This window comes from Labrus bergylta, chromosome 17 (assembly GCF_963930695.1).
Source record: "Labrus bergylta chromosome 17, fLabBer1.1, whole genome shotgun sequence".
Taxonomy (NCBI): domain Eukaryota; kingdom Metazoa; phylum Chordata; class Actinopteri; order Labriformes; family Labridae; genus Labrus; species Labrus bergylta.
This window is the reverse complement of record NC_089211.1, coordinates 17,040,197-17,062,612: the sequence shown is the minus strand read 5'-3', so window position 1 is coordinate 17,062,612 and position 22,416 is coordinate 17,040,197. Positions and strand designations below refer to the sequence as shown.

Below are 22,416 nucleotides of genomic sequence, written 5' to 3'. Positions count from 1 at the left end.
TTTTTGCCTAGGGCCCCGACAAACTCTAGAATCGCCACTGGGTTCGACTCCGACCTCTGCCCTTTACTATCATTCCACATTCTCTCTCAGCTGTCCTGTCCAGTAAAGGCAAAGTGGCCCAAAAACAACAACCCAAAAAAAAAAAAAAACAATTGGTGTAATAAAATACACTATATTAATATTATTTTCTGGAGATAAATGCAACCCACAGTTTTTTCCCTTTTTCTTTTTTTACACTGAATATTATTGTGGATCAATTATGTTAAAAGTTGAAAAATGGAAACGTAGGATTAGCTCTGTCCTTATACACATATGTTCCGATATGACATTCAAATTATACAGAATTATACTTTATCTTTTAAAGTACTGTAGGACAATGGAGATACATACATTTGTTAGCCAACATTTTAATATGTTTAGAAGTTCACATTTAGTTTCATTTGGGTGTTAGTCTGTGGATGCACAGTGTGTCTCAATTTTAAAACATGTACCACAACCCAACAATTACCAAGAGCCAAAAAATCTGGATTCCAAAGTTTCTAGAATGAATTCATCCTTGATTGTTTCCTGAATATAATCTGAAGTGGACTCAAATATATAAGCAGCTCATTATTGTATTCATTGATATGTCACTACAACATCCATCTGTAACATTTTATCTATAAATCAATCATCTAACCCTATGACTTTAACACATTGTCTCAAATTAGCGCCCTAAAAACAGCCATTGTTCTGTTCCATGTCTGCTCTTTATATAACAAACAACATTTCTTGTCCTTTACTTGATTTTATCAATCCTTGAATTTACTTCCTCGGTCACATAACGTTACAATTGAATGAGTCCAGTGGGATGATTCGAGGAAACGATCATTCCTGATTACAATGGCTGTTTGTTAACAAAGATAGGGGCTGAAAAACATGATGTGCAGTCAGCAGGCTTGAGAGCAAGAAAGTGTAGCCCTGTGGTTAGCGTGACTGCTGCACCAGATTACATGCTGCACAAACCATCCATGCTGAATAGCTGAAAGGAATGCCTAAAAACGACCAAGAATCATTTAAGTGATCTAAGCCTATTGAGCGGTAAATCTCTACGTTGTGAGGCATTTGTGGTCATGTTGCCACATAATTCCATAACACTCAGACAAGTGCTGGGTTAAAAAATCACTTTAACAACTTTAACCCCAACTGGCGGGTCACCAAGGGCCAGAAAAACGTGCTTGGTTGGTTTGGCCAAGGTGCTAGAATTTGATTGCCAAGATCTGCTCTGGTACATGAGACAGATTTGAACTTCCAGAAGTCCTTCCGTGTTTCCTTGCAGATCTGGATCTTGGTCTGGGTCTGATCCTTTTGTGTTAAAACCTCCAGATGTAGGGTAAAAATGAGATGGACCTGAAACCTAAACCACCTCTTCAGTTTGAACAGAGCCAATTTAATTCTATCTCCTGACCTAAGAGGATTCATATAGACAAGTTGTGAATAACAGCTGGTATGGATATGAAGAGTTTCTTGGGGATAGAACTGGACAAAAATCTTTTTCAAAGCATTGCTTACCACTCTCCAAAGGACTGCAGTATACTGTATACCTTAACTTAAAAAAAAACATTTCCCATCATTCAAAGTACAGGCCTAACAAATACAGGTTTCGCTCTGTCAGTGATTGATTATTAAAGAAAGAACAGGCTGGTGAACAGTTACCATGACTCCCCAGAGAGGGCTGCTGGGAATTAACAGTTAGAACAAAAGTCCCTGTCAATTAAACTTGGTTTTTGTATGTGTGCCTCCCTGTGGTGTGCACTGTGTCCTCTGTGTGGGAATTGAAAGACACCGATTTAGGTGAACATTTTAAATATAATTTTTCACATCAAAATAGTGCATATAGCATTTAGTATAGCCTACTTCTTTTGCTCTGTTTCTACTTTTATTGAGTTTAAAGATGAAGATTCATAAATTTGATAATGTTTCTTCACATCTGCTACACTGACTCTCACAGGCCATTTCTGATCAGAAACGTAGGCTCTGCCCCAATATACCCCTTGCCCCTACCACTAAGCCCCACCCCTTTGTTTTGGCATAGGGGTATAGGTTGTTTCAAGTCTTGGAATAGAATGGAGCGTCGTATCAGCGTCTTGAGACTTCCCCCTACCCCTTGTAAGTCTGTTATGATGGACAAAAAGAGGGAGAGGACTAGAAATGGGACTGAGCCTTACAGCTGTAAGTCCCTTCAGTGGCAACATCTTGTGGTTACATAGCAATCTTACAGTTGAGATTTGTCAGTTAAGGATCTTTTCAGGGTTTATTTTAAGTTGTGATCAACTGATGAGCTGTTCAGGACTGAGAAGATGTATTCAAGGTTGTTTATGGCATACTCAGATTTATAATCGCATTCTTTATTTATTGCATGTACGCAAATGTACAATGCAAAAAAACAACACTTTCAACTTGTTATGAATGGGATAAGGTGATATGAGTACAAAGAAGACAGTTTAAACATTCAAAGATGGAGCAACAGAGAGCAGGATCTTGCCCAGGCATAATCTTACAGAGACCATTTCAAGCCTGCCCTGACAAAGGCAGATTTGTTAAGAAAATACAGATTAAAAGAAATAATCTTTGATTGTTTTCAAATAAATGAGCTGCAGTTTTCTTTGGAAATAATGTTTCAGGGACTCAAGTTAGGACTGTTGACCTTACTTGTTGCCAGATTTGATTGTTTAATTCGTATTGTTGTGTGTCTGACTGGACAACATAAACAGATGTTACTCTAGTCAGTTTCTAGGAGATACCAGGGGTGTCAAATACCATTCGTTTTTGCGTGCTGGTTAGTTAAACAGTCGAATCTGAACAACTTCATTTTTTCAATGATAAGAAATGAGGGAAATGGTACCAAAAATGCTGTTAACTGAACAGCATTTAGGAAGCTATTTGCATCGATGGAAAGAAAGCAGATAAGCAGCTGCTAGCTAGCAGGCGTTGTCCATTTCTGTTTCCATTGTCACCTAAGATAAGATAAGACAATTCTGCTGTATGTTTTGTTCAAACGGAAGAGTTTTGTAAATCAACAGATGCTCTTTGTGGATACGTGGACTTGAACTGCATTTGTTTTCAGTTTATTGTGCATGTTGTTCAGTAATGTATGAGGTTGATTGCGCCTGTACGATGAATGATGTGCATTTCAGCTATAAGCCCTCGGATAATTAAATTCATCAATCATGTAGAAATATTTTACGGTTTATTAAGTCAACAATCATTGGCATCCCAACTGGCATGAGCCGCTTTAGTGTGGGCTTTTGAAAATGGACATTTATCACACTTGATATTAGCTGCTTCTTGTACTTCACCTTTGCTTTGTTATTGTATAGTGTCTGCAGATAGTGATCTTAATGAAGGCCTACAGCTCAAGCTGGATGTCAACACCAATTGATTTTTTTTTTCCACTAGTCAATGGAGGCTGACCAGTTACCATTAACTTGTAATTATATGACTACCTGTGTGTTGTTTGTGTTCAATAGAGACAACGCAGATCCTAATTTATCATTTTGCTTTGCATCCAGTTTCTGACAACTGTATTACTTTCTTATGACCACTAGATAGCAGTGTCTATTAAAGAGAGAGAGAGAGAGAGAGAGAGAGAGAGAGAGAGAGAGAGAGAGAGAGAGAGAGAGAGAGAAAGAGAGAGACACTGAAGTGAATGCACTGCAGTGCGGAATTCATTATTCCCATGTCAGCCTTTGACTATAAATTACAATTAGTGCGGAACAATACATCTTTTGAAATTGGACTTGACTCAGCAGTAACAAGCAATTAAATCCAAACTACTGAGTCAATGACCACAGCAGATAAACCACATCTTCGGAATACATAGTTGATATAGACTGAGTGTTGAAATACAAGCACAACAAAGATTTAATGGAATAAAATGTTAAGTAAAGAGGAGATGAGAAGATTGAGAACGACTTTCTTTAAACACAACAAGAGGGTTTCAAAAAGGAAAGTAAGGTTCAAAATAATGTGACGTTAACTGGAGCAGCACAAGAATAAACTGACCCTGTAAGACATCCCCATGGCTAGCGTGTCACCATTGTACTGTATTATTTCTTACCTCAAAAGTACTTGACTGTCCCGACTCTATTGTTCCGCTATCTCCACAAGCTTCTGGCACCACATTGCATGCAGCAATTACTGTTTTAATTGCAAAGGTTCTTAGTATAGCCCTTGCCTGATTGGCTGTAAGTGAGCTTGTTAAAGTATTGCCTAAACTCCCCAAAGCACCTGCTCTCCTCGTGAACTAGAATATGAACTGGCCTGTTGGTCCAAACAGACAAAACACAAACAGGTTTCAGCAGCTCTTTACTTTTCATGAAAACATTTTATTGCTCAAGAAGAGTTTGTATTCGTACAGCTGCACAGACATTAAGCAACATGGAAAGTGAATGGGGGGGGAAAAAATAAAACATGGAATGAAACCATTATTACAATGAAACAAAGCAAAAACAAAGCATTCCCACACGCCATTGATTACTGCTTAAGACCTCACTGAGAATAAAGATGCAAGAGGTTTTCTCATTTGACAAACTGCTCATGTATAAGTTTAACCTTTACATGTATCCGCACTGACAGCCAGAGGAGTGCTACAATGACATCTGTTGTAAAACGAGGATTCTTCATTCGTTACCCCCCTGCTAGCTTGATGGGAAAAAAAAAAAACAATCTTTATGACTGCAGAGCTACATCAGCCACTAAAACCAAGCAGCTAAAAAAAAACATAATTACTGCATATATTTATCTGCTTCTCAGTGTAGCTATCAACATTAGTGGAAAAATATGTGCTGAATATACACTGGGGTTTACTAGTGAAATAATTATAATGTTATGTTAAAGTTGTCACTTTTCAACCAAGCTTCAAATTAATCCAGAGTTTCAAAGATCACCACTTAAAAATGAATCCAAAACTTTACAGGCCAGTGTAAGGTGAAATTTAATTCCTTTGGTGTCTGCAAACAATTTGCATCCTAACATTGTTATAACACTGACAAGACTTAAAAAAAAAAAACACAGTTGAACACATCATAAGTGGGTTTAAAATACTACGAAAGTACCATATTCACAGAAAATAGTGAGACTTAAAGAGGAAAATCTAAACTGCAGAACGGAGGCACAAATTACAGAATTCACAGGACGATGAACCAATTAAAACAGAGAGGGGGAATGGCTGGATAAAAAAAATTATAGGGTAGAAAGAAGAACCCAAAGACAAATCCAAATGAATAACAAACATGAACAATTATAGGGTGAGCTAAAAAAAAAAAAAAGTAATCCACCCTATGAACAGGTTAAACGCTCGCTGATGTGTATAAAATGAAATGGTAAGAAAAGGGAAACACGCATAAAAACTACAATTACACTTGTGAACATCACACCCTCAGAATCTTGTGGTAACACCTTACATTGTAATTCAACAAACGTCATCTCAAACTATCTCACCAAATGACAATTTCTCTGAGCAAAGACCGTACACTCCCTCTTTTTTTTTTTCTTCAATCTGCGTGTTTAAGCTCTACAGTATCCGCATGTTGAGGCACTTGGAAAGAACATGATTGTACTGTGTGTAATATATTATGTACATTTGTTATGCTCGTGTGCCTTTAAGTCACACTCCTTCCAAAACTAACATGTGCTCAGCCGTACAGATCAAAAACTAAGTCTGATTCGCTGTCAAGCCACGCACTGAAACTTCAAGTCCCATAGTTGACATGATCTCTAATTCTCCTCTCATAGTGTGAATGACTTTGTAAAATGCATAGCAGTTCAGTCATGTGTTTTTTTCTTTTCTTTCTGAGACCTCATGTTGGCTGTGATAACCTTGTTACTGATTCCAGATCAGAGCACCCACTTCCGAAAAGGGTCGACGACTTTGACCCAGAGGAAAAGGGCTGGGCCTTTAATCTCTGGCGACACATCTGAAGCGTGACCAAGACTAAACCTGGCAGGAATCCATCCAAGACCGCTGAGGACAGTGCAGAAGTGTGTTGGAAAACCTTTTCTTTTTCAAAGCATCATACACTCACATTGTTGATATTAACTTGTCCCAAACTGGAACAAAATGAACAAGAATTGAAATAAAATAAAATAAAAAAACTCCTGAAAATTGAGTCTTCCCTTCATAACGACCATAAAAACACCAACTACAAATGTTCACCTATCAAGCGGCTTACGTGTACACACCTATCAATGCTACATTTGAGTTAAGGAAATAAACATGAATCATAATATTCACAGTCACACTTTATCTAGTGAGTTGTCGGCTCCGTCTTCCAAATAACAGACACCTTGTATATCACAAAATAACATCCTTTATCACTGGTCCCACACTAATACGACACTCCACATGTTAAAAGAACGACTCAATTTCTTTTTTTTTTTTTTAAGACGTATCCACTGATGGTCCCTCTGTGCTCCACGTTAAGTCTGGAGGCTAACATCTCATCTTAAGGTAGGCTGGAAATGTCCCGCTTTGGAGGGGGTCCATCTGGTTTGCAGGAAGCGCCGTTGGCTTTGTCCTCAAAGACCAAGACTCTGCGGAGAGAGAGGAATCATTATATAGAGACGATTACATACATGTGTCTTTTGACCGCATCGCAAAGTGAATGGAACATTTTACAATCATAAGGTCACATGGTCAGTGCTATCAGGCGAACAAACTTTGTAAAAGTGACATTTTTTCATCCTGTACATGTGGAGGTAGTGTTTATATCTGCCTGCTTTATTTTAACAGTTGAATATATCACTTTATGGGAAATGTAAACAAAGGCTGTTTTGGCAGCGTGCAGTTGAGCACACACGGTCCCTCCCTGGTTTCAGGCATTAATTAATGATTATAGAGAAATAGTCAATCTTGTGGCTAATGGTCTTGTTTGTGTTTGTAGTTCATGAAGACACATCATAAGTATTATTTCAGTCTGTTACATAACCTACCTATTAGTAGCTTTAAAAGTGATTGACATGAGTAAGCATGAACCCTTGGGAAATTGTACTCTAGAGATCAGTGGTTCTCAACTGGTGGACCCAGGACCCACAAGTGGCTCGTAGTGCTGTTTTCAGTGGGTCGTGTGTTGTGTGAATGGGAAAATAAAAACCCTGGTCAAAAAGTCTATGCAGCACTTTTTAAACCTGTTAGTTTTGTTAAATTTAGAAAAAAAAATGTTGTCACATGTTTTGTACCGTCTGAGGTGCAAACTGTACAATTTTTCATTAACTCAATCTGATTGGTTGAAAAGTATCCAAAATTTTGGGTCACAGTTTTCACAAAGGAGTTGTTAGAGGGCGTCCTGAGGCTGGACTCGTGGAGAACCATGGCTCTAGGATTGTACTCCAGAAAAATAAATAAATAAATAAATAAAGGTATTTGCTTGGATGTAGCTAAATATTTGGTACTGGGTTGCTTGGTGTATGCTAAGATATTGCTATTAGTAGAGTATGTGATTGGATTGTTTACGTCCATTCTCTAGGGTGTTTGTTGGGGAAAGTATGAGGTGTGTATGAGTTGGATGTTGTAATGAGTCTGGTTCAACACTGAGGCAGAATTCATAGCTACATAGGTGTAATGTATGTGTGCAGTAGGAACAGAGGCTGACATAAGCAATGATTTCACCCTTTGTGGTTACTAGGATCACTAATAGTTACAGCTGTAGTGTTGTGCATTGCCCAGCAGGCACATTGACTATATAAAATGTTATATAAGAATTTAAATCTGGCCTTGGTGAGGTCATATTGACGTCTGGTGTATGGAAGGAAATAAATAGATCACACAGTGCAGTAAAGTGAGGTAGAATGCAGCACTCAGCATTCATTTTCTATTGTTATTTGTACAACTACATAAATAAGAAATAAAGTAAAATATTGTGTCAATTGATTACTCTTTCGCTTCAGCTGAAATTAGCGGTTCAATGCTTCAGCACCATGGAGAGGGGCATAAGGAAGTAAAGGCGGTGTTGTAAAAGAGATGAGCAAGTTAACTATGAAGACTAGAGGCAGGATGTGTCAGCGAGGAGGGATAATCAGTTCATTAAGGATACACAGAGTCACGGCTCGGTCAGTCCATACCCTGACTTTAGGTGTGAGTAAGTGAAAAGTGAAAGGAAACCACAAAGGAGCCGAGGGGAACGTTAGTTTAAGGCTGTACACACGCACGCACGCACGCACGCACGCACGCACGCACGCACGCACACACACAGTAGAGTGAGCGTTCTGACAGGAGCTATTCAGAGCGAATGCCTGTCTTTAATTTCCTTTTTTGGAAAACTCTGCAAAGCTCCACTAAGCCCATAAGGAGCAATGATCCCTCTGAGGAAACAAGCACTCAGCAACTCTGGCAACAATTCCCCCCCCCCCATCAACCTATAAACTTCACACTACTGATAGTAGATCGATATGTGCAAAAGTGAAGTGATTATTCTACAATTGTCTTCATTAAAAATCAATACAGACTTGTTATGATTCAAGCATGTCAGGTTAATCTTTTCCATGTAGACAGAAGAGCTAAATTGGTTCAGTGACCAGCTGACCTAATCTTGTTATAGTGTACAGCCTAAAGTGCTGTAATCGAACGTGCTGTGGAGTAAAAGTCAAAGTTGTATTTGATTTTGGGAAATGCCTACAAACAATAACTGTGCAGTGGAATGCCTCACAGGCGATTCAACACGTCCATCAAATCCTATTTTAGAAGATAAGACTCGAAAGATATCGTTTAAAATGTGTGTAACAAACCAAATAAATTATAGTTAAAGAGTAGTTACCTTATTCAGAGAGCTTTAACATATTATATGCAATTGTGGAGCTTGACCCCATTCTCTGTCATTGAATTGTAACTGAGTCAATTGTTGTACTGCAAAGGCTTTGAATAATACTAAAGCGGATTTGCACCCCCCCCCCACCTCCAGAGAGAAAAAAGGAGCCCAAAGGAGAGGTGTTGCAGACAGTTGGTGTAATCAGAGAGTGAGGAGCAGTAGGTGAGAAACACCAAGATTCTCTCTGTGAATAAACACAGCTCTGAATATCATTAATGATCACAAGTGCATTTAAATAAACAAATGGTTTTAATTCATGTGTGGATTAAGCAACATACTGCAGCGGGGAGTTTGGGATTTATCAAAAAGGAACAAAATCCTTTGATGAAACACTGACCCAATTTATGTGACGTGAAGTGGAGTTTCAAAAGTTGAAGTTTACTTCTATTTATTTGTTGCTTTTCGACTGTGTGAATAAAATGAACGTGATCACTGAGGGTGACAATCACCAGTTTCAACATGATATGATATTCAAAATGTTTATACGATATGAAATTTGCTGTTATCAAAATGTCTGCCACTATATGAGTTTGAATCCTTTTGATTTATGGGCATGGGGAACAACATTAGTATGTTTCCATTTATCACAATCAGCTTTTTAATTTTCTGACACGATCATTTGAGGAACGTTTCTGACATTTAAATGAAAAACTACATTATTTTTTAACAGAAACAACAAAGACCTGTGTTTTAATGTAAAGAGCCTACTTAGCATGAGGGTCAATACAATGTTTCATCTTCAAGGGGCCGACCAGGTTTTTCATGTTTTCTCTTTATTTTATCTCGTAGTCGTAATAACACTGTTTGCATATCTGCTTTGTCTGTTGACCCATCTTTTTGTCCAAAAAACTAAAATAATTTATTTATTCCGGAGAGGGGAGAGAATATCTCATTGTTTCTTGCAGTGCTTTATAGTTAAGGCTGGTTGTTACAGGTGACATGAAATCAGAAATGTATGGTCAGTAAGGTAACAGCCTACCTGAAGTCTGTAAGAGCAAATGTAGACAAACAGAATCGTATACAGAGCGCTGTGTTCGGTCCAAAGCCTATAAGGTAAAGCCCCCTTAATGCACGCGACTCCTTTGGTGTTTATTCTGACCACACAGTATGACCTGCAGCTGTAGCCAGTGCACAGACACACACGCTTCCACTACATTTACTTTATGCATGCGCTGTGTGTTGAGATAATATATGAGACCAAGAAAGTGCTCTGTAAATCACTGCAAACTTGTTATTCATAGAATGTTTTGTGAAGTTTTTTTATGTCTGATTTTCTTAATTGTTGTTTTTGTCACGTCAGCAGGAAATCAGCACGGAAATGAATTACCACAGAACATTATCCCAAGAAAACAACGAGTAGACTTTGTTTAGGCTTAAAAGACTAGCTTTGAAGCCATGCAGCATGTGGTTAATGACATCACTGCTTGTCATCCTAAAACCCCTGCTGATGGATGAAACAAGCAGCTGACACTGCACAGGATTCATCCTCCCCCTCTGACACGTGAACACACACACACACACACACACACACACACACACACACACACACTGTGTCAACCAGCAGATGTTTTCTTTTTAGATGTAAAAACAGGTAGAAGTCAGAACTCTTGGGTTTTACTTACAGTTTGAGCACAGCTGAGCGCTTGCCAAGCATCATCTTGACAAAGTCCCTGTAGTTGATGGTGTTGCTGCTGCCGCCCGTCACCTCCACAATCATCTTTTTCAACTCCAGGTGGGTCTTAGGCACCCCCAGCTTCTCCATCATGCGCTTCAGGCCCATCAGATCTGAGAGGAGGAAAAGCTTAGTTTAGATTCAGTTTGCTCATCAGAAATGCAACGACTAAGCCTTGTGACATCATCAGGGTTATCATCTATGGTTTATCTTATATATCCCAGCTTAGGACTGTCATTATTTCACGAGAAAGCTTCTGTTGCATACTGGAGATGGGGGTGTTGAAAGATCTGAGAATAAAGAAGGCCAAGATATTCCAATCAAAAACTTTGTTTTTCTGGAATATAAGAAAATAATTAAGTGTCTAGAACTCAACCCATACTAGTAAAACAATCAATATATCTTAATCTAGAGCTTCATTTCTGATTATAATTTTTTAGATCTGTCCTTCGTGTCATACTAAATCACACAAAGTGTCTTTGGAAAATACATACAGTTTAAACCAAATAATGCCTCAACCCTAATTTGGGACTGATGCCAGGTGATATATTCTTAATTAAAAAAGAAACATTAAGTACAACAAGATTTTTCAGCTATGTGTGCCAAGCTCTTGACATCTTCGCCCAATAAAGACTCTTATGACTCTGTGTCTTCTCTCGCTGTGAAAAAAAAAAAAAAAATACTCAAAAAGAAATCGAAAGTTATTTCCTCTGCATTCTGCAGCAGAACCAAAAGGGTTTGGAAGGGAGCTGAGAGGAAATGCTTGTGAGATTGCATTTTGGATCATAGTATGCAGGAGCTGACCAAAAGATAGGCACAACTGAAGTTGAACTTTTTTTTTTTTTTTTTTTTTTTGCATTTGAGTCATTTGAGTTAATTTGAAGCTGGCTCCAATGCTGTATCTGTTTCTGTATACATTCATAGGTTGTACACTTGGTCAGTGTTGTTTTGAGCTAAATTAAAGCGTTATCACACAAACATTCTCACAAAGTCAAACGCAAACAAGCTGATCTTTGTTGTGCTAACATTTGCATATTTTCACTAAGCAAAAAGAACAAAAGGAGTGAAAAAAGTCCTCTGAAGAGTAAAATAGGCAAACACAAAAAGGTATCCAAGTTCACTTTGTCACATTACAAAAGTTAAATAGCCTTTCATTCATTCATGGCTAAAGGTGAAGTTAAAATTGTGGGGCAAACCGACGCGTTTCAGCTGAAAAAAGGGCTTCAAAAAGTCCTCATGTCTAGAAATATTTGTACTAAATAAACTTCTATTAGTGCACGGTGAAATGACACTTCCATCCTTCAAGATGCTTATGTAGCTAAAAAATAATTATTCATTCAGGCTCCACACTAGCTGTCTGTTTCCCCCAATACGGCTCGCCTCACATCTGCCAAAGACCTTTCACACGGTTCTACAGTCCGATCTCACTTTACATACAAGACACAAACATGACACATGAGCCTGCTGAAGCCCTGCATGTGCTCACACTGGTCAGACAATACACACAGTATTAATTACTGTTCCCCTCAAGTGCACACCGCACACAGGTCAGTTAACAGTTGTTGTCTAGCGTCGTGCAGTTGGTGTTTTGGTGCAACACATGTTACTCACCAATCTCATCTTGGTCATTCAGGTCAAACTCAGCGTATTTATCTGCAAAAAAAACCCCACAAACACAGAGAAGAGATTATTACTAAAGGTGGTAATTAATTGTTAGCTCACACACCACATGCCCACGTTTAACTTTGAAACAGACAGCAATCACCTGTTAGAATCTTACATGTCAGCACAACTGAAACACACAGTGTCAGGTGATTTGACTGTCATACGCTCTGCTGACAGCTGACCCGGCAAAAAGAAAGAAAGACACAGACAGCTGATAATGACAGGTGTGTTTTTAAGTGTGTGTGTGTGTGTGTGTGTGTGTGTGTGTGTGTGGAAAGCAGGAAAAGGGCAGCTGAGGGGGGTTGACATGAGTAGACAGATTAAAGTGAGCAGGTCAGGAAGTGAAAACAAAACGCAACGAGTTCAAACGCAGCAATCAGGAAGGAAAACAAGGCCTTGTCTGAAAAGCTCAGACTTTCGCTCCAGAGTCGCTCGCTCACTTTAAATCGGATCCTTCCAGCCTGACAAACACGCAGACGAAAAAGGTCCAAACTCTGATGCCTGCCAGACACATCCGAACCTGCCTCATAGTGCAAGCAATGTTCATGATTCAAGGGAAATTGGAAAATTTAGGAAAAACATCCGTAGTTTGAAACATGACCTCAAATATAATGTTACGAGAATTTCAGTTTTAGAATAAGAAAAAAAGCTAAAGAGGTGAATGTGGCTCTTCTAAGAACAAACACATGCGCTTTAACATGCACCAAATATCATACACTTTTTGTATTATTGCTTTCCTGATACATCCAGATTTATATTGAGCTTAAAGTTATAGTTTGGAAGTTTCAATCATCTTTTTTTTTTTCTGAGCGCTTACTGAGAACATTTTTGATATCAGGAGACAGCAAGCGTGGGGGGGAGGGGGGGGGGCACAAGGCTCTGTAAGCTCTGAGGTTGTCAAAATTACATTTGAACGTATCGAATTAAAATCCTGATAAAACACTTTATTCAACCGTCAGGTAAGAACATGTGTGACCTGTTCTGATCAAATCTAATCAATAAATAATGTTTTTTTGTGTGGGTCCTGGTTTCTTAGATACAAGTAGAGGTTGGGAACCTCTGGCTTAGTGTAAAGACTTGAAAAAGGAGACAAAAATCTTTTCTGGCAGGTTAGAGATGACACGTGTTAGTATTTCCATATCTTTTCCTTGAGTAGAAAATATGTTATCTATCTGGAAAGACTTAATTTAACCTTAAATCATTCAAAACAACACAACAAGCGAGTTTATTCAAACAACTTTCCATTCAATAATTCGATTTGTAAATGTCCAATTCTCAAACTCTAACTCAAGTGGATGATTCACTTGTTCATTTCAGGGGTAAATGGCAAACAGTTTCTGTCAGGTGTAGTCCTGTAGTCCGATCATTACCATTTTTTTTTCTCCTGACTTTGGCTTAAGAAACATCAAAGCAGAAATTTTCCCGCTTTTCTCCAGCAGACCTCTTTAGTCAGATTTCACTTACTATTTCAGTCTCACAGTGGAAGCTCTGTGTGTGTGTGTGTGTGTGTGTGTGTGTGTGTGTGTGTGTGTGTGTGTGTGTGTGTGTGTGTGTGTGTGTGTGTGTGTGTGTGTGTGTGTGTGTGTGTCCGTGTGGAGGGGGAAGAGGGAACTGTGTTAACTGTGTGCAAACCCACGGGGAGCAGAAGAGGACAATGCGTACTCTGTTAGTAAACTCTGAGGAAGGGGCCTCCACAGAGACACACAGGGAGCCATTCTTGAGAGCGCCACTTGTCGTAGAGCAGCCTGTTGATCATCTGCAGCCACAGAAAACGGCCTCAGCTGAACAGAACTCAAGTCTTCTTCACCGTTTCCCCCTGACCCACTTTAGCAGCTGATGTGACAAAACGACAGCCATTTTTCCTCCCTCATCATCTTTGATGTTCTAGAACAGGTCCGCGATTTAAGTTTGATTTACGTTGAGCTGTTTTTTTTTTTGAGGGCGAGTTTGTCTGCCGTCCATTACAGCACTTATGCTCTTCAGGGGGTTTTCCTTTGCAGAAAGAAGATCCCTGCACATGAAATAGCTGAAAGAATGATGACTTCCCCTGTCACTCTGGCCAACAGATAAACAAGGCATCTTCTCAACATCCTTTCAGTGATACTCACTGAGCCTGAGGGCAGATAAATGCTTCTGTTTATTCTAAAAACATCTTGACTTTCGTATTCTTAATATCCGTCAACAGACTTACAAACATAATGAAATGTGTGTAGTTACTCGCAGACCATAGATACATGTAGAAGCCACCTGCAGGTCACAGGAGCAATACATCCACACGGCCGCTTTTCCACATGTCATTGTCACATTAACTTGTGCTCTCACTAAAATTCTTCCAGTTTATCAGGCGTATAAAACTCAGCGGTGGCCACCTCCGGCATATTTGAAATCACTCCCTAATAAAAACTCTGTATACCGAGGACAGAACTTGATGAATTTATCATTTCTCACAAAAACTTTGGCACAAAGCCGATGTGGTGGCGGCGGCGATGTATTTTAATGAGTCCAGGTCGCTCGAAAAGGTGCTGCCAAAAACTGCCAAAGAGGGAGAGAAACGTTTTCCGCGTACAGCCAATATACTGCGCATCCATGAGACGAATCTCCCGTTCCACCACGTCCCCAAAAGTGCTCTTTTGGATCGAGATCTGGTGACTGCGGAGGCCGTTTGAGTACAGTGAAGTCATTGTCGTGTTCAAGAAACCAGTTTTGATATGATATGAGCTTTGTGACATGGGGTGTTATCCTGCTGGAAGTAGCCATCAGAGAGGATGGGCACACTGTGATCATAAAGGGTTGGACATGGTCAGCAGCAATGCTCAGGTAGGCGGTGGCGTTTAAATGATGCTCACAGGGACCTCGGTTGTGAAAAAAGAGGTCACCGTATTTTCCGCACTATAAGGCGCACTTAAAAGCCTTTAATTTTCTCAAAAAACGACAGTGCGCCTTATAATCCGGAGCGCCTTATATATGGATCAATTGGTTAATTGGTTGATCCATACTGGTTGTACACGGCGCTCAGCGACACTGACTCGGATAATGACGAGAGGGAGCCGGGCATGTTGGATGCCGTACTCGCCCAACTGTTCAATTCGGACACTGAAGAAGAAGAATTCGAGGGATTCGTGGACGGGGAATGAACTGAAAAAGTGAGCTTTACGTGTTATATGTAACTGAACAATGTTGAGTTATGCACTAACGTTTGAATTAGCGGTATCAGACTGTGTTTCTTTTACGTGTTTACAACTGAACAAGGCTGGGAGATACTGTGAATATGCACATTAACGTTTGAACAACGTTGAGTTATTGTGAATGCACTACGTATAAAACGTAGTTTTAAACGTATTTATATTTATATATTCACAATATCTCCCAGCCTTGTTCAGTTGTAAACACGTTCTATTCTATGCGCCTTATAATCCGGTGCGCCCTATATATGAAAACAGCCATTCATTGAAGGTGCGCCTTATAATCCGGTGCGCCTTATAGTGCGGAAAATACGGTATTTGAGTTACCGTTGCCTTTCTATCAGCTCGAACCAGTCTGGCCATTCTCCTCTGACCTCTGGCATCAACAAGGCATTTTCGCCCAGAGAACTGCCGCTCACTGGATATTTTCCCTTTTTCTGACCATTCTCTGTAAAAGGTTGTGCTTGAAAATCCCAGTAGATCAGCAGAAAATACTCAGACCAGCCCGTCTGGCACCAACAACCATGTTCAAAGTCACTTCAATCACCCCCCCCCCCCCCCCCCCCCCCACAATTCTGCGGCTCGGTTTGAACTGCTGAAAATGTCTACGTGCCTATATGCATCGAGTTGCTGCCATGTGATAGGCTGATTAGATATTCGCAATAACAAGCAGTTGAACAGCTGGACCTAATAAAGTGGTCGGTGAGTGTATATATGAACTGGTGCTACTCTGGGATGTTATGGATCGAGAAATGAAGGCGTTTACTTTGAAGATACAAACAGTGCAGGGAATAGGAAGTCTTACCTGAAAGTCGTTCAACGCTAACAGTTTATACTGGAATAACAGACAAATGAAGATCCATTCTCAGAGGCATATCTCATCTATCAGGCGTTGATAGAGGATGACTGCTGAAGGGTTCAGAGATTGTATTCTGAATAATGAAACTGAATTGAGTTCATGAAATAACATCAAAGTTGTTATCAAGATCCTTCCTGCAGCCTTTATGTAAACATTAAATTAGGGTTTGTTTCAAACTTCATAATGATGAGTTGCAGTGATGTGAAGATGGATGGCGGTATGTAAGAGTGCATTCCTTATATCTGACCTCTAGGTCACTGGGACAGTATGGAAAAGGAGTGTAAAGAAAGAAAGGGGGGGGGAAAAAAGAAGCTGTCTCTCAGGGTGTCAGGCCCCCTTTCTGTTTATATATCACTGCTCCATTTCCTCCAGCGAGCATCGACTGTAAGTAGGACATGGAAGCATGTTTCCCATCCCACAACATATGCTAACTATCAGAACAAACAGCCTTATGTCATTCTGTCTGCAGAATCATAGAACTTGTACTTTAGTTTACGTACACCCTGCATGAGGACGATCTGTTCAGTGGGAAGGAGGTTTTGTGTGGTTTAAATCGTGCCTTTTTGTTCTTGTTAATAGCTCCTATCTGTACTGTTTTATCTTTTCCCAGGAGGAAAGTCTTCTGAATATTATAACAACAAGCAGAGGAACGCCCCGGCACATTCCTTTACATTCCTCCTCCACCGCTGAGGACTTGGCCTTGCAAGACTCTCAGAAATCCCAGCGGTCTGTCTTTTCCACAGAGAAAAAAAAAAACGAAATGCTTTGTATGTGTGCATGCAGCCAACAAACAAACAAACAAATACTGAGGCTGAGACAAAAAAAAAACAGGAACAAGAGCACGGCCACATTCTCGCGGATACTGAGGAGAGGGGTGCTTACTTTTGAGGCCTTCCAATTTATCAGGCAGGTCCTCTTCATCCCTGTATTTCTGGTCTTCCATGTATTCCTGAGGAGGAGGAGGAGGAGGAGGAGGAGGAGGAAGAGAGGGGAGAACAAAAGGGAAGGAGATTAGAAAAAAAGAGAAAGAAGATTGACTAAAACTGAAACCAGTTTTTAGCTTAAATCAGAGCATTAAGTTTATTCATGTGTGCTTTTTTTCTCAGAGTTAAAAAAACTTGTGAGGGATGACTCATAATCTTAAGATGTTCCACTTCCCACTTGATCGTCAATACTTGTCTTTGTCTTCATTAAGTGGAGCGCCACACAAGGGTGCGTATGAAACAAGCCTGAAGGGAGCTATTCTAATGAAATTATAATGACGCAATCTGCCTCGTGGGAGTCGGCTTCAAAGCTTCCAACCTATTTCGAATTAGAGAGAGCAGGCAAGGCGGAGGGTGAGCTTGTTCTGCGCACTGACCTCCATGTGTCCGTCAGGCCTGTAATTAAGGATGAAGAGGCCAAACAGCGCAACTGGATGTTTAGCTGTGAGGCATGACTCAGCCCTGCTGAATCATCACTACAACCCCCTCGCTAACGCACAGGAATGTCCACTCTATAATCTACCGTATCTAAGTATGAAAATATTTGAATACGTGTCGTGCTTGTAGTATAAGGCACGTCAGAATCTCAGCAAGGAATGTCTCACGACACAGAGGTCAAATACAGACTAGAATCATGTGTCTCCCCTGCTTAAAGATTCAGATTTTAAGTATTTAAGGGCGGCAACTAATCAGCTCAAACAAAAAAAAATACTGTGTTGTCTTTGAAAGAGCGATGCACCAATCAGATATCGATACTGGCCTCACACTGGCTCAAATAGCTGGACTGAGTATCGGTGATAAGGAGGCTGATCCGGAGCAGAATCCACTCAATTCAATAGCACATTTGGTCTTCATGCATCGGCTCAGTCATGTGTCAGCAGCTTGAAGACTTCACATTTTGGGAAAAAGTAGAATCTGCCCCGTCAGACATATTGAGCTCAAGTGTTCACACTTTGGGAGTTCATTCTTGCTGTGCCATGTTTTTTTTTTATTTTTTTTTAGGGCATACAATACAAAAATAGATGCTCGGGGTGGTTTTTAGAAATTGTGTCATGGTGCAGTCTGCGCAGCATGGCACGCTCCAACTTACCAACACTATACAGTAAGCGCTTTCTACATGACATGTAGCAAAGCATTGCAACTGAGCAGAGAGGGGTCGGCACTCAACGTGGTTGACTTGACAGTGAATGTAAGTGTTAGCAGAGTCCAAGGCAGCCTTCTGAGCAACTGTAACCTTTTGTCATAACTCATGTGTAAAGTAATTAGTACATCAGTCTGACTCAATATGCATCTGAAGCGGTGCTTTGGAAAGTTAGGAAACCAGTTTTTGTTGCCACACACAAAAAAAGAGAGAATCCAGTCTCTTCCTCACATTGAGGCATACAGCTTATTAAATGACCTCTGTTGACCCAAAAGCTCGGGTATGGCACTGAAAAAAAAAAATCTGTTTTGTGCATCCATACCCAAAAATAAGGAAGAGGGTGTATCACATATTTTGTCCTTGGCACAACCAAAACACGACAGACATCCTCTCTAACATAACAGGAAATTTAAGAGGAAAACAATCATATTAGAGATGTGGAAATTATTTTCAGCGAGGCAATATAGTTTCAGATTCTCTTGTTTGAAGATTAGCTTCAAGGTATTTATCAGATGAAAAACAAACAGTGATATTGCTTCATTTCCATTCCCACAGGGTCCACTTGCTAATAGATGCAAAGAAGAAGTGGATGTCAGAGGGGGGGGGGGGAGAAAAAATGGATTTAATAACATTACGACTGTTATTTTTAGACACTGCCGCTTAGGAATTAGGGATCATCCTTCCTCTGCTCAAACGATGGATATTAAAAGTAGACTAATCTCTATGCATCTCTACAGGAAGTGTCCCTGCAGTGTCTAACAGAGATGTCCTGGGCGCACCCCGCGTCTCACCACCACCACTTGTTTTTCATAATATGGAAGCTGATGACGTGAAGTCTGCTCGGGGAGGGAAAAAAGAGAGATTACACAGACATCTAGTTAATCTGTGGGAACCACGGCAGAGGAATCTGACGAAGCGAGACCTAAATGTTAGACAAAGAACTCATTCAGACACCTGTTTTTCCCAGACACATTGTGCACTGAGTGTATGGGGGCGGGCACACACACGAATCACGCTCCCAGATCTGTTTTTTTTTTTTTTTTTACCAGGATCAACACATTGATGTCGTGATGTCACAGGGAATACCCTTAAATAAACCTCTCCACTCTGTGTGACAGCATGCATCCGTTCAACAAGTGCCACGACACAGCAGGGGGGAGGATGGGGGGGATCAATAAAATGCATTAACAGCATGGCTACGGTCAACTCCAGTTACTGTGTGTGGCATTGGGGAGGGGAGTCATTCATTAAGAAACAACACAACTGGGACTGATAAATGAACCCTGCGTTATTCAGTGTCTGCGTGTTAAAACACAAGGCCAGTGTGGAGTCAAGTGTAAGCGTGCACAATAACGTTACATCCCCCCCAAGAGGAGTCATGCCTTACCTTATTTATCTCCTCCAATTTGTGCCTTTGCTGCTCCTTTAACAGCCCAAAGGCTTTCCCTCCTGCAAAAAAAAAAAAAGAGAATAATTGTATTTGCCATAACAAGCTAGTTAATATCGACAGAGGCTTAGCTTGGGTCGGCCTGCTGATGCTCTATTGTAAAGACTCTAAGCTTCAAGCTAGCGACAGAACAGGCACATGCAGATACCCGGGAAAAAAAAAATACACAATGCATTATGCTGTTTTATTAATTATTACCTTGAAGATTTTTATTCGAAGGCATCCCAGTTTTTTGTTTTGTTTTTCTGTGATGTGTAAAATCCAGAAAATGAAAAAAAAATATCCGAGCCAGAAGGCTGCTGCGACTGTCCGCCGGGGCGATACTACTCTGATCTCCGTCAGAGATTGGGTTCAATATGGGCCACTCGGCTCCAGAGTAAAGACAGAGAGCGTGTCTACGGGACATCCGGTAAAACCTTTCAAAATAAACTTAATTTTTTTTTAAAAAAAATCAAGCTTTTTTTAAAAAAAAAAAAAAAAAAAAAAACTGTCAATAATGAGGATGTTTAGATGAAGTTGTTTAGCCTACAGTGTATTTGTGAAAGGTATGGAAATAAATGTATTTATTTTAATCTGATGGGATCAGATAAAAAGCGCTAAAATAAAAAAAAAATAAAAAACATGTTTTTCTCTATTTTCTGCAAATAGTCTTAGTGACAATACATGTTTTAGACATAGACAAACAATATAAAACTAATGCTAGTAGGGAACATCCAATTTCAGACACTGGGTTAAATATAGCCTGCCCCAATGTGGAATACATGACCACATCCGTAGGGGGATTTGCGATTATATTTCCATTGCAGGTTTGTAACATTTACATCAACAATAGTTGTCTGATGTTGCTTTTCAGTTGACTCTGATGATTCTCATATTGCATTATAGCTCAGGCTACTGACAAATCTGTTGAAGACACATTTTTTTGTTTTTAATCACAACATTTATAGTGTGACGACTTTTATATTGTCACAACTAGTCGTATAAATAGTCTTATCCATTGGCTATATATATATTATCTTTTCACATCCTCATTTAGTCAGATAATGTACAATCGCTATATCCGGAGCTCTTATTTTGAAAGCCGAAACGGTAAACGTCCGGTGTCAATGTGCCACAGACGGCACAGACACAAACGTGCTCGTCTGTGTGATTCTTCTGGAGTATTGTGGGTCGCTTCTAACTCGCGCTCACCATCATGTGGTGTTTGAGGAAACTGCAGAAAATAAGACAATAACAGAAACGGTTCCATAAACAATCATACCTTAATTCATCGGGAGAAGTCAGATTTCATAATTTCACTGTAACATGTCCCGTCATGTGACAATGATGACATCATATAATAATGAGTAAATAAAAGTTAACACATTTTCTAAGGTTTAAGTTCATGAAGTGCAAAATAAGTATCTTAAATAATTTAGATGAAACCGTGGGTTTGCATTATTAATTGTGTTATCATCCATCTTCTTTTCCAAGATGCAAGGATATATTGAAGTTAAAATGCATTCAGCTAAATGCTTTAGTCTCAAAACAGCTATACATCCCACTTTAGTTGAGCTAATAACAGTATGAGTAGTTTGTTGCCCTGTTGTGGTAATGTATTGTCAAAGTCGTCATTTGTTTTGTTGCATCCAGGAAAGAGAGATCAATGAATTTTTCAAGTTCCTTTCTGTCCCTGCATGTACACGGAGGGCTTTAATATCTGGATCATAATATTGGCTGATTTAACACACAATAAGCTATTTGTTATTAGACTGGAACAATATACATTATGGACAGTAATACAGAAATATATTGCAAGTATTTATACATTTAGATTATTGTACTGGTTTTTAAAGCTCTTAATGGTCTTGCTCCCACCTATTTATCACATTTGCTTTTAACTTATGAGCCCTCCAGAGCCCTCAGGTCTTCTGGAAGTGGTCTTTTAGTTGTTCCAAGCGTCCAAACTAAAATCTACGGTGAGGCATCTTTTTATTACAACGGCCCCCGTCTGTGAAATAGTTTACTGAGGGCAGAACACAATGTAAGCAAACTCAAGACCTACCCTTTTAGTCTGGCTTTTAACTGAAATCTCATTTTACCTCATTTAGTTTGATTTATTTAAATATTATATATTATCTTTTTATAATGTTTTTGTTATTTTATTAGGTTTTTAATGATTAGCTGTTAGTGTTTTATTTTATTACTTATGATGACCTTCTATTGTTTTGTTTCCTTTATTTTAATATTGTGTGATTTTCCACCTTGAATTTTAACATTTTAACCTCCTGTGTTTTGTCTCATTAATGGTATTGTTTCCTCAGTCTGTTGGTACCTGTTTTTGATCTAGTTGTCAGGCTTTGTTTGGATTGAGCACTTAAGTTTCATTTTCTGAGCATCAACAGGAGAGGCAGTTGACACGTGTCACACCCTCTGTTGATCGCAAGCTGAAAATCTGAGGCGGGATTTTCACGAAAATCCAAGTTTAAAAGAGTCTGAATCCGAAACTGCCAGCAGAACAAGCTCTGATCTGAAAACTAGGAAGGTCTTGTCAGCTAGGTGGTTGAATCGAAACTTGCTTTGAGTAGATATTGATAGTGGGTCGTTGTCAGGCTTTGTTTGGACTGAGCACTTAAGTTTCATTC

The 22,416-nt window shown here is 39.6% G+C and overlaps 1 protein-coding gene across 1 annotated transcript; it reads right to left on the bottom strand.

The window, feature by feature from the left end:
• Window positions 1-4,346: 4,346 nt before the first annotated feature.
• Window positions 4,347-20,148, bottom strand: aif1l (allograft inflammatory factor 1-like). The gene is made up of 6 exons (XM_020634660.3): window positions 19,991-20,148; window positions 19,733-19,794; window positions 17,104-17,170; window positions 12,127-12,168; window positions 10,466-10,628; window positions 4,347-6,573 (listed from the first exon to the last, which is right to left on the bottom strand). The coding sequence occupies exons 1-6, from the start codon at window positions 20,013-20,015 to the stop codon at window positions 6,486-6,488; spliced, it is 447 nt and encodes a 148-aa protein (XP_020490316.1). The 5' UTR covers window positions 20,016-20,148; the 3' UTR covers window positions 4,347-6,485.
• Between the last annotated feature and the right edge of the window lie 2,268 nt (window positions 20,149-22,416).

Excerpts from the sequence above, each read along its gene's own strand:
- aif1l (XM_020634660.3), bottom strand. The coding sequence starts at position 20,015 with ATGCCTTCGAATAAAAATCTTCAAG. Across the intron at positions 19,795-19,990 it reads TTCGAATAAAAATCTTCAAG|GAGGGAAAGCCTTTGGGCTG; the intron begins GTAATAATTAAT and ends TTTTTTTTGCAG. Across the intron at positions 6,574-10,465 it reads CGCTCAGCTGTGCTCAAACT|AGTCTTGGTCTTTGAGGACA; the intron begins GTAAGTAAAACC and ends CTCTCTCCGCAG.